At 41.4% G+C, this 16,400-nt stretch overlaps 1 protein-coding gene across 2 annotated transcripts in view; it reads left to right on the forward strand.

Moving 5' to 3' along the window:
* The first annotated feature begins 638 nt into the window (after nucleotides 1–638).
* Nucleotides 639–16,400, forward strand: part of nup153 (nucleoporin 153) — a 17,794-nt gene continuing 2,032 nt past the window's right edge. The window contains exons 1-20 of one of the 2 annotated variants that reach the window (XM_032535215.1): nucleotides 639–830; nucleotides 3,595–3,814; nucleotides 3,966–4,241; nucleotides 5,345–5,484; nucleotides 7,214–7,342; nucleotides 7,520–7,636; nucleotides 7,734–7,778; nucleotides 7,957–8,010; nucleotides 9,180–9,320; nucleotides 9,439–9,491; nucleotides 9,671–9,806; nucleotides 10,159–10,326; nucleotides 10,422–10,520; nucleotides 10,613–10,697; nucleotides 10,797–10,898; nucleotides 11,000–11,653; nucleotides 11,827–12,003; nucleotides 12,379–13,290; nucleotides 14,469–14,870; nucleotides 15,920–16,138. In XM_032535215.1, the coding sequence (XP_032391106.1) occupies nucleotides 699–830; nucleotides 3,595–3,814; nucleotides 3,966–4,241; nucleotides 5,345–5,484; nucleotides 7,214–7,342; nucleotides 7,520–7,636; nucleotides 7,734–7,778; nucleotides 7,957–8,010; nucleotides 9,180–9,320; nucleotides 9,439–9,491; nucleotides 9,671–9,806; nucleotides 10,159–10,326; nucleotides 10,422–10,520; nucleotides 10,613–10,697; nucleotides 10,797–10,898; nucleotides 11,000–11,653; nucleotides 11,827–12,003; nucleotides 12,379–13,290; nucleotides 14,469–14,870; nucleotides 15,920–16,138 (4,261 nt within the window). In that variant the 5' untranslated portion in view covers nucleotides 639–698. The remainder of the gene's footprint in view (nucleotides 831–3,594; nucleotides 3,815–3,965; nucleotides 4,242–5,344; nucleotides 5,485–7,213; nucleotides 7,343–7,519; nucleotides 7,637–7,733; nucleotides 7,779–7,956; nucleotides 8,011–9,179; nucleotides 9,321–9,438; nucleotides 9,492–9,670; nucleotides 9,807–10,158; nucleotides 10,327–10,421; nucleotides 10,521–10,612; nucleotides 10,698–10,796; nucleotides 10,899–10,999; nucleotides 11,654–11,826; nucleotides 12,004–12,378; nucleotides 13,291–14,468; nucleotides 14,871–15,919; nucleotides 16,139–16,400) is intronic. The other variant, XM_032535216.1, reaches the window with a different exon arrangement.

The following is a 16,400-nucleotide window of genomic DNA, read 5'->3' on the forward strand; positions in this document are numbered from 1 at the left end:
CAAAAAATGTCGGGATATTTGATTTACTCCATATCGCCCAGATCTAGTACAGAGATAATGGTTCAGTGGACTCGCTCACTACCACAATGATCTCCTGGAATTGCAATATCTTCTTTATGCTATCCCCACTGATTTTGTGATGTATGCAGTGGATATGGACAAAATGCAGTGCTGCAACAAAGAATTATTTTTATTAATATTTCATCTAGCAATGTTTTTAATAAGTAATTGTTTGGTAAAAAAAAACTGTAAATGTTGCAAAGCCAAAGATTATATCCTGTTGTTTACCCCCACCGAACTCAAAGACGTGTAATTATAAATTATGCTGCAAAAGGAAAAACATTAAATCCTCACATTGTAAAACAGAACCCAGCAAATATTGCATTTTGCTTGAACATACTAATCAATGACTAGGGATTAATCGCTCATCACAATTGTTGATTAATTTTCTCTTGATTGACTAATTGATAAATGGATTTATCTTTTCAGCTCTACTAAAATGACTAAAGTGTGCTTCCCATCGATAATATAAACAATAACATATTTAAAACCCTTAGCTATATAATTATTTTCATTCAAATGACACAAAATAACCCCATGTTAGAGCCATGTGGTATTAAGTCTTGTCAAACCTTCCTCTTTGTTATGTTCAGCTACTACACTTCCCATAGTTCCTTTGTGAGTGGCCGCTGTGCTGGATGACAGCTATCCGGCGGCGCCGAAACACCGATAGACACTCAGACGAAAAAGCCATGGCGGCCACGGGTGGAGGGAAAATTAGAAGCAGGAGATATCATATCGCCTCTAAACCTTACGCCAAGAGTAAACAGGTAACCCGAACAAAAGTGTTAGCGTCAAAAGCCCGTGTCGATGACAGAACGATGATTGCGGTGCCATTATGTCTTAGCACTTGTTATTGTTTTGTTGGAGACATTTTATGGCCTGCCGTTAGCGCTCGTGGCCTCCACGCGCTACTAGCATGTAGAGGAAATGCTAGTGAGTAGGCTTAATGGTTAGCAAAACGAGACGGACTTGACAGGTCAAATCACGGAACATTATGTCGTTTAGACTAGCAGTATTTAGTAAAGTACAAGTAGACACTTGACACATTGTGGTAAACAACCTTGATCTAGTCATAAGTTCTGTTAGCTTAGTTAGCATAATGCAAGGAAGTGGAATTCTAATTATTAGCTGAGGTAGCTAATGCTAGCTAGCGTCGGCGAGCAACGTATTGTTGTCTTCGGTTCTTAAGTTCTGTAGGTATCGCAGGGAGAAGTGACATTCTAAATTAAACATTTCCACAGTTATGTTTAGCCGCCCTTCATGCATTTACATTTTGAGATTGTGTTTCTGGCCTGTCTGAAATAATTTTGGATGCTAGGCTAGCTAACGCCAAATCTCAGCCAGTAGGATTGCGCAGGAAGCATTGGCTGATTAGGAACCCACATGGTTGCCTGAGTGGATTCACTTGCCGCCTGGACATTAGCTAGCGTTAATGTTGGCCTTTAAAACAGCTCTATAATGTTAACAGTGGACAAGTCGCGTCTTCATGCATGGTTGTTTATATTTATGTCAGCCTATTGGTGTATTCTCTGACTGGAGAGGCAACTACACTGGAAAGTTTACTTTAACAATGAAGCCTGGGAGATTGACGAGAATCCGAATATTGATAATTAAACAAGCAGCTTATCATTATTACCAGCTAAAGTTGATCAAGTAGATCCACTCATTAGCCATATTATGTAAACCTAGTAAATAAGATTTGGATGAATGGTCATTTAGTAAAGCTGGCATTGTTATCCATCCATACCACTGTGTTAAGTGTACAATTTAGCCAAGCAAATAAAGTTAGTTAATATGATTATTATGACATGTACAGTAGTGATGTAGTGATTTTTTTAGAGATGCATACAAACTAATATTACAAGTTCAGGTTTTTCAATTATTGTATTTCTTGGGCATTGTTGGTTTTGGCATGAATGCACTTTTTGGTCTACCTTCATTGATATAAATGGGGGTGACAAATAATGCAGAAGTCTTTGAAGTCCATTCAGTGTATCTTAATCCAAATCTTGTGTAAACTTGACCTTAAATGGTGGGTTTAGCTTTTCTTTAATAGCCTGGTTTAGTTAACACTTCTGAATAACAAGCAGAAGAAGCAAGGTTAGACATGTAATGTCTGTGGCATTGCTCTTAATTCTTTTTACAACCTGTGGGATTGCTTACTTAAAAATTGAGTCTTTCTTTTCAAAACCGCTGACTCAACGATTTTAAGGGGTGTAAGGGAACACATTAATTCATGTGAAAAGCTAGAATAAATGTGATGATGTACTTTAGCTAACTGGCATAACATTTTGACATGATGGCTTCAGAGATAGCAGAACAGGTCATTTAGTCACATGACCCAGCTTGTCCACAGCATCCATATAACCCCTAAATCCGTATAACAATAGCTTATTTAGCAGTAGGTAAACTAGTACTGTGGTGGATATTACACTTGCTCTTGGCTAGTTTAAGTTGGGTGTAATTGCACAAATGTTTAAAGTGCAGAGTGGCCCACAGGTGTATTTTTTAGATAAGCAGTAAACAAGAGGCACACTTGACTCTTATCAGGTGTTGAAAGCTACCATGGGTTAAACAGTGTGGACATGAAGTGACACACCATCTAGCTAGCCTCTTTTCTCAACCTTTCCAATAATACAGTCTTCCCTTTTATAGGTCAATGCCTTCATAGATTATGGTATTTGTCTTTTGCTTTGTCGTCCTTTCCTACTCCCAACTGCTCCATCTGTTCGGACATTATGAAACAGACCCTGAGTCATCAAGAAGTTATATTCATCTACTGGAGCAAAATTTTGCTTGAGTGTGATAGCATTTCTGCAACTTTTGTGAAGACAATATACTGCTGACCTAACTCCTAGGTCTGCAAACCTATTCAAAAATAGTGGATAAATTCCAGTTAGCCAGTTCAGACCTAGAGCTTCCCTGAATATGTAAAGGATAAGTTTTCACTACATCTTATAAAAATAAATTCTGGCGTAGGAGACAGGACTCATCCTTACCGACTGGAATTCATCTCAACCTCAGTACAGTAGGGAACAGCGTCACTGGCTCACTGCTTCACAGAAGCGTACACAGTCAGCACCTGACCCAGTTTTACACTTGTGTTTTGCTTAGCACTGGGTAGGACTAATGGGGGCATGTGCAGCTTATTCATAAAGTAAATGCAGTGACAATTACTTTATTTTGTGGAACTGTTGTATATGACTTGAAAAGGACTTATACCTAAATATGCAGAATTTCTTTGCCACAAATTTATAATATTTCATTGCATCAGCATGTTATTCATTTTTCACAGTGTTAGTAGTTTAAAAATGAATCACCAGGATTCATTAGCAGAACATTTTTATATGGAATGTTGTTTTACACGCATTGACTTTCATCCAATGCTGATTGGTAAGGGAATTTTCTGAAGAGGCTACCAAGGATGGCCTGAGTTGATGGGACTTTATTTTGTCTATATGCATTTGTCTCTGCTTCTCATAAATTTCATCCCCTGTTCACGCGGCTTCCTCTCCCACATTTTTTTATCAGCAGCAGTCAGGCCTCATCAGTCGAGTGACGGACACAGTAAAGAGCATCGTTCCTTCCTGGCTGCAGAAATACTTCAAGAATGAAGATGCTCCTGAAGGAGAAGGGGCTGTTTTGGGGACAGAGCGGAACTGCCAGCCACCACCTCCTCCTAATGGCAGCGAAGAGGGACCTCTTCCCCTCGATGGACGTGACTCCCCAGAGCCAAGCACCAGTAACGCAGGTAAGAGACTCGGTCAGTCCCGTTGCATCTTATCGAAAAGATTAGCTAGGGAAGTTTATATCCCATGGATGAGAATTGAGACATATCTGTGCATGCCATTTCTTATTCTGTACCACCAAGCTCATCTGTGACTTCTTACTCTCTCGCACAGAGCCCTCAACCAGCCGGGCATCCTTGAACTTTCAGGAGTATGTTCTATCTCGACCTCCTCTGAGTCGTTCTCACCTCCACTTTCCCCCGCTGGATGCCTCCTCCCCGACCCTGGGGGCCGCCAGCAGCCTCTTTTCCCAACCATCCACATCCTTAGCCCCTGGACCCTTTTCGACAGGCTTCTCTTTGGTCAAAGAAATCAAAGATAACCTCTCTCAGCACGAAGATGATAACATCTCCACCACTAGCGGCTTTTCCTCCCGTGCCTCAGACAAAGGTAAAAGCAGAGCATTTGAGCAAAAAGTGTTTTCTTTGCATAGATTGATGTGTTCCGGTATCTTTTAAAGTCTGGAATGTCTGTATAGATGTAAATATAACTGCAGCATAGTTGCAATACTACAAATCCCAAAGAAGTGGGCCGTATTGAGACAAAATCTGTAACTTTCCACACATTTTGCCCTCTGTGATGGCAAAAGGTAAAGAACTGATGTTCAAACTTCAGTAAAGTATAACGAGTATTACATGTGACGTTTGGTCACCTTGTAATTGTGTGTAACAACTGAATGAAAATGCTTTGAAGTGATCAATACCTGTTCTCAGTAATTCATGTTGACGGGATGATAGAATTAAACCCTATAGAAAGTTATTTGGATAAACTTTACATAGACAAATTCTCTGTGTGCACACTATCGGGCTGCTGTTAAACTTGCCTTATTGATCGAGATTCATAGCCACTGTAAAATATTTTAACCTGCATTAAAATTAAACAACATATGTCTCAAAAATCTTTGCATTCTATGCATTGTGTTTATACCCCTTTCCAACTTCCTTTTGGCTTTTTGTCTTGCCTCCAATAGATGTTGTATGCCTGGTGCAAAATATTATTTTGCATCCTGTTTTTTTAAATCTGCAAATCCCAAAATAAAAATATGTAGAAAATAATTGAAAGTATACTTCAACATATGTATTATTCACCTGTTCAAGGGAGGCCAACCCTATGCAAGAAGTCTGCAGGTTTTCCAAAGACTCCACCCACTGATAAGCAAGTTCCAAGTAGAGGGGAAATCCCCTGCAGATGTGATGGAAAGAGAACCTGTAGACAGTTGGCTGTTTATTGTACATGATTGGTGATTTAAATGTGTGAAACTACAAAAATGTCAGGAAACACATTTTCTGTGTGATGATCAAGTCTATTCTTTTTTACATTGTCTTTGCCTTCTGACTTTAGGAATCCTTGGTAAATCTATTACTAAACTATTAGTGTAGTAGGTAAAGACTGGTGTAGGCAACTGTATTTCTTTACGTGTAGATTGGCTCAGGCCTGGAATGTAGAGACTGGGCCACTGAGTTATCTCTTTTCTTTTTTCATCTCTTTTACAGATGTCCCTACTTCCAAAACGGCATCACTTCCCCAACTTTGGTCCCCAGAGATGGACAGAACACAGTCTGGGCCTCAACATGCCCAGTCCAGTATGAAAAGGCCTGCTTTCAACCTGTCTGTATTTGGAACTTCCTCCAATGTGAGTATCTGTGTCTGTTCATCAAGATACTGAGCAACGCTTGCTAAAAGAAAAGATCTGTGCCACAAAGCTCTGCATTTTGACGTGTCAGGGTTTGTTTTAGGTCTGTGCTGTTATAGCAGTGACCCATTTAAGCCTCTTTCACACATAGTTCCCAGTAAATTACGGGGATAACATTTTAGACACCGCTAGTGAGGAACACTTTATGTTGTGCCTCTGCACGCATGCCATGGCAGTCACCAAATAGATGAGTGAAGGTGAAAGTCCAAGAGATGGCGTAAAACTCAACGGACCTGGTCAGCAGCAGTGAGTCCTAGCCAAGTCCCATATTAACAGATGATGCTGAAACAGCTACTACATGATGTATTTCCTTTTTAGAAACCTTTTGCTTTATTTGCAATAATTTCTCAAAAGCATGATATGTCTTCCATCTATTATCCAGGGTATAGTGTCCTTTCTCTTGCAGAAAGAGTCTTTGGATCATATTAATCTGTTTTACCTCTGTAATTCTGTTCAGCTTTACAGCTATCCAACATACAAATCTGAACCATTACACATACATCTTGCAATGTGCATCTCGGATCACCTTTGCACTCTCTATGGCCATTACTACTGTCTTATGAGATTATAATATCAACAATAACTTTGCCGTAAGTGGGCAAATTTGCTAATGGTACCTTAGGATAACCTTATGTGAAGCAGGTAATTTAATGTTATTGCTCATTTCACATACTTTAGTTACGAAACAAATGCTTAGGGAACATTACTAAGTGGGTTTTTTGCTTAGTTTTGAGGATTATGCATCCCTACTAACCTGGAAAAAGTTATAAACAGTAAGTGAAGTCAAGTGCCATGGGAAGTCAATGGCAGAGAGACCGCAGGAAGCGCTAACATTAGCTTCTTTCTTGCCTGAGTTGTGATAAACCGTAAATTCATCAAATTCAGAGCAAGGTAACGCTATTTTCCAAGTTACTGTAGCTGTCATATTTCACAGCAGACCGCCTAAATATATATGGCGTAAACACTAACATGTCAGTCTTATATTTGGTCTGTGAATCACAACTCTACGAAAGTGATGTCTACCATTTTCAAAGCGACCAATACATTTAGGTTGAGGTACATTTTAATACCTCTAGTTTCAACTTCAATAATTAAGTGATTTTTTCTCATCTTCACTTACGTGCATTATCTGGTAAACCAATGTTACTGTCATTCGCAGCCAGACAGTATCTTGAGTTGTTGCATTCAGTTTCACCTGGAATTCTCACACGTTTCCTTTTCACGTGCAAAGGTGGCAACATGCCAGACACCACAACTCAGTCTAACTGACTCATAACAACTAGTCTGCATTTTCATTCAGATGTCTTCCAAGTATTAAAATTATAAAAACTAACTTCAGAGGGTTAGGTTTAGTCTGAGCTTTTTGCATCAGATATTTTCTATATTAAACCATTCAATGGTAATATATTTTCATCTTCTAAGATACAACATATTTGACATGACTTTATTAGCAGAAGGAAACTGCTGGCTTTTAAGGGTAAAATAGTTGAAATGCTACTAAATAATGAAAAGAGTGCATGATGTATTTGCATTTTACTCAATACTGTTTTGTTTAGCTACTTTAAAATATTGAGTTGATGTTTGAGAATGCCATTGATTAGTAATACAACCAAGTTTAAGTAATTTCTACTAATCGTTATATAATTTGACTTAACCTTCTCTGTTCCAGTCATCATTAAACAGCACAGTGCTCAACTCCAGCCAGCTTGGAGATTCACCCTTCTACCCCGGGAAGACCATGTATGGTGGAGCAGCTGCGGTCAGAAGCGCTCGCGCTCGTCCTGGAACACCGTACCAGGTGAGCCAGTGAGAGCTGGACAGTCTAGGAGCTAAGACTACTGATGTGTTAAACTAGCTTTAACACATTATTTTAGCATCCTTTTATTGGCTGATATCTCACACACAACATGGGAGGAATGTGACTTTATTGTGAATATTATTAATTGAATACTAAGTTAGCTCATCTGATCTGTAGGCCCCAGTAAGGAGACAGATCAAGGCCAAACCTGCTGGTGCTCAGCCCTGTGGGGTGACGAGTGCCACAGCCAGACGCATCCTTCAGTCCTTGGAGCGCATGTCAAGCCCGCTGGCTGTGAGTGTACACACACACACTAAACAACATTAAAGGCGTTGCCAATGAATAGGTTATTGTTAAGGTGATGCAATGAATTTATATTTTTCTTCTACAGGATGCCAGGAGAATCCCAGCAGCAGCTGCCTCCCCCCTGTCAGCAGTAAGTGCTTTTGACGTATATTTACAGGTATTGTAAGCATTCGTTTGCATTGAAACATTTTACAATACATAACTATATGTGATTTATAAATCCTGACATCAAAACTACCTATAAACATGTTACTGATTTTGTCTAACAATAAAATATGTTTTTCTTACATTCATTTCTGTCTTTGCAGTCAATGGATGGCACAAATCTAGATGTTTCACCTTTTCAGTCGAAAAAAAAACGTGTAAGTACAGATTTTTTAATTCTTGTGACGGTATCCTCATAAAAAAATTCCTTTGGGGCATTTTAGGCCTTAATTTGACAGGACAGCTGAAGATATGAAAGGGGATAGAGGGGGGGAACGACATTCAGCAAAGGGTCGCAGTCTAACCCGGGCCCGCTGCGTCGAGGAGTAAACCTCCATACGAAGGCGCCCTCTCCACTAACTAAGCCATCCGGGCGCCTGAGCCATGTTTTTATAATAACTATGTCCCTGTTTAATGTTCAGCTTACTGCAAATCAACAACCAAACTTCACTTGTGTCCTCTGCCCAGTGTGTTTTGCAATTTAGCACAAGGCTTAGTGCTAGGAACAGAGATATCATTGTACAAACCCAGCAGCACTTGTTGTGGTTGGTCCTCCTGTCATTTCCTGTCCTACAGTCTGTTGGCCTTCTTGACACCCGTTAACAGGTTTCTCGTCGGCTGATACACAGCTGTGTGTGTGTGTGTGTGTGTGTGTGTGTGTGTGTGTGTGTGTGTGTGTGTGTGTGTGTGTGTGTGTGTGTGTGTGTGTGTGTGTGTGTGTGTGTGTGTGTGTGTGTGTGTGTGTGTGTGTGTGTGTGTGTGTGTGTGTGTGTGTGTGTGTGTGTGTGTGTGTGTGTGTGTGTGTGTGTTGCATTGTTGAATCGTGCCAGGACTGGTCTTATCCTCAGTAATAACCGTTAGGCGTTCCCAGCTATAACAGTTGCTTTGTATATCAACAACTATTGACCCTCGCAAGTCCAAAACAAGAAGGCCTACTATGTAAAATGGCCTTTTGTGACTGCCTGTTGCTTTGGGGTTTGTGTCCACAACAATGCACAGTACATCGTGGCTGTGTGACCGGTATAAGTCAGCAGCTGTCTGCGGACATGGAGTGCGGAAAGTATGTCCAAGCCTTCCAAACTGGGACTCCGTTGCCTGCTTGTTGGTTAACAACATTAAGATCAATTGACAAGCGTCAGCTAGCGGTCAAAAAACAAACCTAAATTAGCATCCCTACTTTAATTATATTAAAGCAATATGATGATGTAATGGTGTGAGTTCTGTGGCACTAAGACATGCTATATCAAACACTTTTAGACAAAGAATTAAGCATGCCACCTTCGTTCTTATCTTTTGCCTATATCTAACCACCCTTTCTTTTATTCAGATGGATACCACCCTTCCACCGGTGCAGAGGCTGGTGGTTCCTGCTGCAGTATCGGTCTCAGGAAACCGCTCTGTCTCCTTCAGGCCAACGTTGACTCCTGGAGGAGTGAGCCGAACTCTGGACAGAACCCCAAAAGACACGGTCAGAAACACACTGTTGGATTATATTACAACAAAACATTGTTCTGCTATATAATACTTACAGCCAAATAGTCAGTACAAACTTAATGCTAAATTTGTTTTCATGTATATTCCCTTAGCCCAAAAGACAATCACCGCAACTACCTGAAGCAACCCCAGGTCCATCTCGAAGGTACGGCAGGCTTGCTGTAATTCATCAGCAAAGAAACATTTACTTAAGTTAAAAATATAACAAGGCAATATAACATAATTACAACAATCCAAACATTTTTGTGTTTGGATGCCTGACTGCTCTCTGTATTGTTTTTAGTTTGTTTTACTTACTTTACCTGTTCCTGTATACCCCCCTAGCACAATGGGTTCCAGTATCCCCGCATATCCTCTGTCCAGTACGCCTGCAGCCAGCAGCGTGAGCTCTGGAGGGGGCAAGATGAAGAGAGAGAGGACCACTACACGGCCTTCCTCTAAACACCCTGAAGAGGAGGAGGTAAAGGCCTTGCGTGAAAAAACAAACAAACAAAAAACTCAAAGTTCTGTATCCAAAAACTGTGTGTATTGAAGATAACATTATTACTTTTTTATATCCTAACTCTGTATCAAAGTGATAAGAGCTGGGAAACTAAACAGTTTTTGTATACAAGTGATTGTAAAATACAGCTGTTCTGATACTTTTATGTCAGGGCAGTATCCCTTTTTGTATCTGATAATGTGCCTTGATGTATTCAGATCAATATCAAACATGGGTTTATCTTTATTTTATCATCAGTCTGAAAGAGGCATTGTTTGGAAATGGAGGACAATGGTACACAATGATACTCTTGCTTGTGTTCTGACTTTAGGTGTGTGAGGTACTGGACCTACCAACCATTTCACTTCCCATCAGCACCTCTGCCCTGCCCACCTTCAGCTTCTCCTCCCCTCTTCCACCTCTCACCACCTCCACCACCATCATCTCAGCCCCCGATCTCACACCTGTGACTCCCGCTAAGGAAACAGTCACAAATAAGGTCTGTCTTAACATTGTCTGATTCCCCTACAAAACAACTACTACTCTAAGGGTTAACATTATTTATGCATATTGCACATTTTCATGTTTTTCCAGGAGCCAACAACGACATTGACACCCCTCTCCGCACCGTATACATTTTCCTCCCCTATTGTCAAAGCAACTGCTGCTAGTCCTCCTTCCTTTTCCCCCTCAGTAAGTAAACTGTTTCTCTCAATGAAAACTAAGTGATAAGACAACTATTTACAATAGTAACATTGATAATAATTTGTGTCTCTTGTTTGTAGGCTGGGTTCACATTTAGTGCACCTGTAGCAAAGTTAGCTCCCTCCATGTCAAACGGGAAGCTGGCCTCTCCCATAGCGGCTGCAGGTAAGAGTTTTCTTACAACTGGCATGATGCTGACTCTATGCCTTTCCTGAGGAAACTTGATCTCAGGTTTGATGTTTTGTGTTTCCATGTGTTCTACAGTGAAGTCAGTAGCTAGCAAAAGCACAGAAGATTTTGAAGGACCCTTCAAACCAGCCAAGACCCTGAAGCAGGGCAGTGTGCTGGATCTTCTCAAAGCACCTGGTTAGAGTCAATAACTCATTACACATTTACAGTGTTTGTTTTGCATGGTTTGGTTTACAAGATTGTTTACTGTTTTAATCCTTTAATTGTACTGTGTCTAGGCTTTGCCTCTCCTGTTGTTCGGACTTCCCCCAGACCAGACAACACTCTTGTGCAGATCTCCCCACAATCCACAGCCCCCTCCTCAACCACCTCAACCACCACCTCCCACTCTTCAACAGTGTTTGGCAATGCATTCAAAGCCCCGCCAGGCTGGAGCTGTGATGTCTGCATGGTGCAGAACAAGCCATCAGATACCAAGTGTGTTTGCTGTACAGCCCCACAGCCCAATTTCTCCTCTTGCAAATCTATGGACAATGAACCTTCAGCCACCACCTCGGTTGGGCTCGAGAGCAGCAGCAGCATGAACACCACCTCCGCCACTACAACCACTGCAGGTTTTGGCACAATGTTCTCCAAACCTGCAGGAACTTGGGACTGTGACACATGTCTTGTCCTAAACAAACCTGAAGCAGTAAAGTGTGTGGCCTGCGAAACGGCCAAACCAGGGACAGGGCTTAAACCCTCACTGACTCTTCCTTCTGCCTTCACAGCTGTTAAGACTGTATCCACACCCACAGCCCCCCTTTCTACAGGGTTTATTGGATTTGGAGACAAATTCAAAAAACCTGAGGGTGCATGGGAATGTGATACATGTTTGGTAGAAAACAAGGCAGTGGACACAAAGTGTGTGGCCTGCATGAGTGCTAAACCAGGTAATGAGAGCCCAACCATGGTAATGTTGGTATCTGATATTCTACAAAGTGTTGAATTATTGTTTTTGTTGTCCATAAGATTGTCATTCCCTTAACTGTCATTGATGTATTGACATGTTAAATGTCAATTGTTAGTTTAGTAAAGTATCTTTCTTTACTAATCCTTTCAACAGGAGCTTCAGCTGCATCCTCTTCAGCCAGCAGTGCTCCAGTGTTTGGATTGGGAGATGCATTCAAGAAGCCAGAGGGTGCCTGGGATTGTGATGTCTGTCTTGTACAGAATAAGGCTGTTGATGTACAGTGTGTTGCCTGTCAGGCAGCCAAACCTGGAGTTAGCGTGGAGCCCAAAGGTAAAAAAAGCAACCCACATTTTGGTGTTTCCACGTTTTTAAAGTAAAGATTTCCAAAGCCATTTTTTGTTTAAATCAAAAGCCCAATGAGCAATGATGAAACAAGTGTGTGTAATGCAGCCAAAATGTTTCTTGATCTTGATGCATAGTTTTTATAGGCATTGTGCTTTCTATGCATTAGGGCAGTATATTGATGCCACTTAGATGACATGTTGCTCAATCTGTTTGTTAGCATCATATTAAACGGTCAAGATAATAATACAAAATGTAGTCAAAATATAACGTTTTGAGAAACAGACTTTTAGCAATTAAACCTGTACCTAATCCAGAATTTTCATTTTTTTCTAATTTTTGTTATCCTTTGTTTATCTTCAGCTTTTGGTTCGTCTTTTGTTTCATCGGCTGGTGGGACTTCAGGCTCTAGTTCTGGAGGTTTTAAGTTTGGCACATCAGACAGTACGTCTGCATCTGGTTTCAAGTTTGGAGGCTCATTGACAGAGTCCTCATCGTCAGGGGGATTCAAATTTGGAGTCCCATTTGGAAGCTCCTCCTCAGAAACAACTTCTAAAGACACTGCTGCCTCATCAGGGTTCAAATTCGGCAGCTCATCTGAGGGCTTTAAATTTGGGACTGCCTCTAGTGATGACAAAAAGTCAGACAAACCTGCCACAGGTTCTGGGTTTAAGTTTGGAGCCAGCGGTGGGATAGCATTTGGAACTGGATCGTCTAGCACAGAAAATAACTCTCCTAAGGGTGGCTTCACTTTTGGACTGTCAAAACCGGAAGAGAAAACATCAGACACCACTTCATCCTCTGTTAGTGTCACTCCTCCGGCTTCCTCTCAAGAGAAAAGTGACAATGCATTATCATCAAATGACACCACATCCACCAACTCCTCCACCACCACTACCACATCTACCACCACTGGGTCTGTATTTGGAAGATTGGGGGAGCGAAGTTTAGCAGCCACAACACCGCAAGGTGGCTCTACGTTTGGATCCTTGCAGGCGGACAAAGAGTCAGCTGCTCCCACATTTACCTTTGGGAAGCCAGAGGAAAAGAAGGACGCCACTGCCTCCTTGGCTCCATCTGCCTTCCTCTTTGGTGCTGCTAATAAAGATGGAGATGCTGCACCAGCCGCCTCAGGAGGCTTTTCCTTCACCAAGCCCAGTGCCCCAACAGAACAACCTCCACCTGCGTATAATTTTGGCAAGCCAGCAGACAAGAGTGAACCGTCTACCGCTGAGGCCCCGAAGCCCTCTTTTCCCTTTGGACAAAGTGCTACAGGTGAGAGAAAGTTTGGACAGTGATACTGTAGTAATTATTTTTTCAAATGACAATGCTTTCTGTTCATATATAACGACTTGATGAAAAGTTCTTTTATAAGTTTTCATTTGTTTTCTTTAAAGGAAAGAACTTGTAGTTGTAGTTAGCAAGTTTAAGGTTTTGACAAGGCCTTCAAAAACAAAAAAAAGAGAGCATAGTTCTCTGTAAATTTTAACCGCTGCATTAACTATTGTTGAAACAGATCAAGACAAAGTAAGTGTAATTAGTATTGCACTTTTATAAATCTTAGATTGTGATTTAGTAAAAATCGAAGTGGCAGCGGCCTAGATAAATATATAATGTAAACAATTTGTGTTGTCCCTAACATAACCTTAATGACATCCTCAGGCCCCCTTAGCCAAAGAAGACATACAATTGTGTTCACAGACTGAGTAGTGTATTCCGTCACCAGTACACTGACAAAAAACTGTGTACTGTGCCTTTAACCACTGCACTATATTACACATAATCAATGTAACAATGCATTGTAAATCTGTGAAAAATGTATTTTAAATGTGTATAGATTACAGCTGGTTGAGAAAAAAAATTAATTGCACTGCAGTTTTTTAAAACTACATAGGGTGTGACATACAGCAGGTAACGTTAGCCTGCTGTATAGCAGTCTGCCGCTAAAGACAAAGAGGAAACTAGCAGCCTTTTGTTTTTCTTAGTTCATCCTTGTTTGAGACAGCATGGACAGTGCTGCTGTCAGTAAACACCAGAGACTGGACTTTGAGTTTGAGTCCAGCTCTGTAAGCTTGTTGCGTTAAATGTTGCTGTATAATACCCTTTCAGCCGTCTAGTGTTTCTTCTTTTTGTCGTTAAACAGCAATTTACTGGTGAGTAAAGGTGTTATAAGTTATTCGATTAAAAACATTTAAATTCAACCATATGGTCCTTAACAAGAAACATTTTATCTTTCATTTTGTATTTTTTGTTATTTAAAATGAATTGCAATTTCAGATGCAGTTTTGAAGACACATCTGCTGGTTTGCACAGCTTATAAAAATAAAGAAATATTTCAGTCATTTCCTTCTGTTGAAATAAATTGTGAGAAAATTCGATCACGAAGGTAAAATCGGGAATCGTGTACCTTTTTGTATCGTTGCATCCCTAATCAACTATTTCTTTCCCGACAGATTCTTCTGCTGCTCCAAAATCCGCATTTTCCTTCATGGCTAGTAATCCCACCAACACCGTCAACTCCACCACCTCGTCATCCACCACCCTGACACCCAGTCTGTTTGGTGGCAGCAGCTCCACTCAGGCTCCTGTTCCTTCTGCAGCTACTAGCAATTTCATGTTTGGTCAGCCTGCTGCAACCGCAAGTGATGCTCCTCCAGCTAAAGCCTTTGTCTTCGGCCAAAGTCAGGACAGCCAGCCGGCTGCCCCGCCAGCAGCTCCTCTGAACTCTACTCCAGCCCCATCTCAGCCCTTCCTCTTTGGTGCTCCTGCCAGTGCTGCTGCTCCTCCTCCAGCTGCTGCTCCATCCTTCGGCTTTGGAGCAACAGCCGCCCCTGCTGCCGCTGCCTCCTCTTCAGGTCTGTATTTCCTCATGGTAGGGCTGGGCGATATGGGCCCGATATATTAAGGCTCAATATCGATATACGATATATATATCCCGATATTGTTTCCCGCAAAGTGAAAGCAAATGTTCAGTCAAAGCCAAATATGACATGTCGTAGTAGTAGTTTTATTGAAACCGGCTATTTCAGTGAACAGTTGCAAAATCAAATGAATAAATAATAAACAGGTTTCTTCACCTGGTTCATAATTAAATGCTCAGCTGTTTCAAGAAAGCAGCATTAAACACAAAGTTGCAGACAGACACACAAAGGAAAATAAGGAAAAACTAACATTTTAATGTTTTTGTTTAAAGTAAAATATTTGAATACTCCTTACAACACTGCACTCACCAATAGCCAAGTGTAGTCTGTGACCAAAACACTGCATCCTCAGCCACTTGTTCAGCTCAACCGCTTTGACGATGTTGCTCCCGTTGTCGGTTGTTATAGCAACCAGATGTTTTCTTGGAGTTTCCAGCCTGCAATTGCGTCCTGCAGGGCCTCAGCTATATACTCACTGGTGTGATCCTGGGGGAAATAACTTGTTTGGAGACACACTGTTTTCATCTCCCAGTCTTGAAGGAAGTGAACTGTCACGCTCATGTAAGGCTCACACGTCCTGCTCGACCACATATCGCTGGTCAACGCAAAATGGGTGACGGTAGCGAGCCGCTAAGCAAGGCTCTGCCTGACTTCGGCGTACATTTGTGGCATTGCTTCTTGTGCAAAGTGGTTGCGACTGGAAAGCTCTTATCTCGGGTCCATGGTTTTCAGTAGCTTTTTTAATCATTACGATATGGTCTAATTCCATATCACATAAAAAAAAAATATCAATATATTTCTTATATCGATATATCTCCCAGCCCTATCTCATGGTGTTTGTTTCAGATAATAAGCAAAGTCCTGATGTCTGTTTCATACTTGAGCGACAATAATGAAACATTCAATATTATTAAATGTTTTTTTATGCATTTCTTATCTGTACATGTGTTGAAATCTTCGATTTGTTTCTTTTACACAAACAGCTCCATCTGCAGCTCCCTCTCCATTTGCATTCAGCTCGGCCTCCACTGGTGGATTCGGGGCCAACCAGGCTCCTTCATTCGGTTCATCTTTTGGATCCCCCTTCACAGCCACACCTTCCCAGCCCCCAGCATTCGGAGCCAAACCCAATGCCGCCCTTGTCTTTGGACAGCAAACCAACCCCACACCTGTATTTGGGGCAGCTGCTAATTCTGCACCAGGTGGGTGACTGTAATGGTATTATCCTTTTTCCTCCAGGTTGTTCATGATACCAAAGGCTCCTGCTCCTTACATTAGTAAAGTACACTCACCGGCCACTTTATTAGGTACCCCATGCTAGTAACGGGTTGGACCCCCTTTTGCCTTCAGAACTGCCTCAATTCTTCGTGGCATAGATTCAACAAGGAGCTGGAAGCATTCCTCAGGGAGTTTGGTCCATATTGACATGATGGCATCACACAGTTGCCGCAGATTTGTCGGTGC

Source organism: Etheostoma spectabile, chromosome 14 (genome assembly GCF_008692095.1).
Source record: "Etheostoma spectabile isolate EspeVRDwgs_2016 chromosome 14, UIUC_Espe_1.0, whole genome shotgun sequence".
NCBI classification, from domain to species: Eukaryota; Metazoa; Chordata; class Actinopteri; order Perciformes; family Percidae; genus Etheostoma; species Etheostoma spectabile.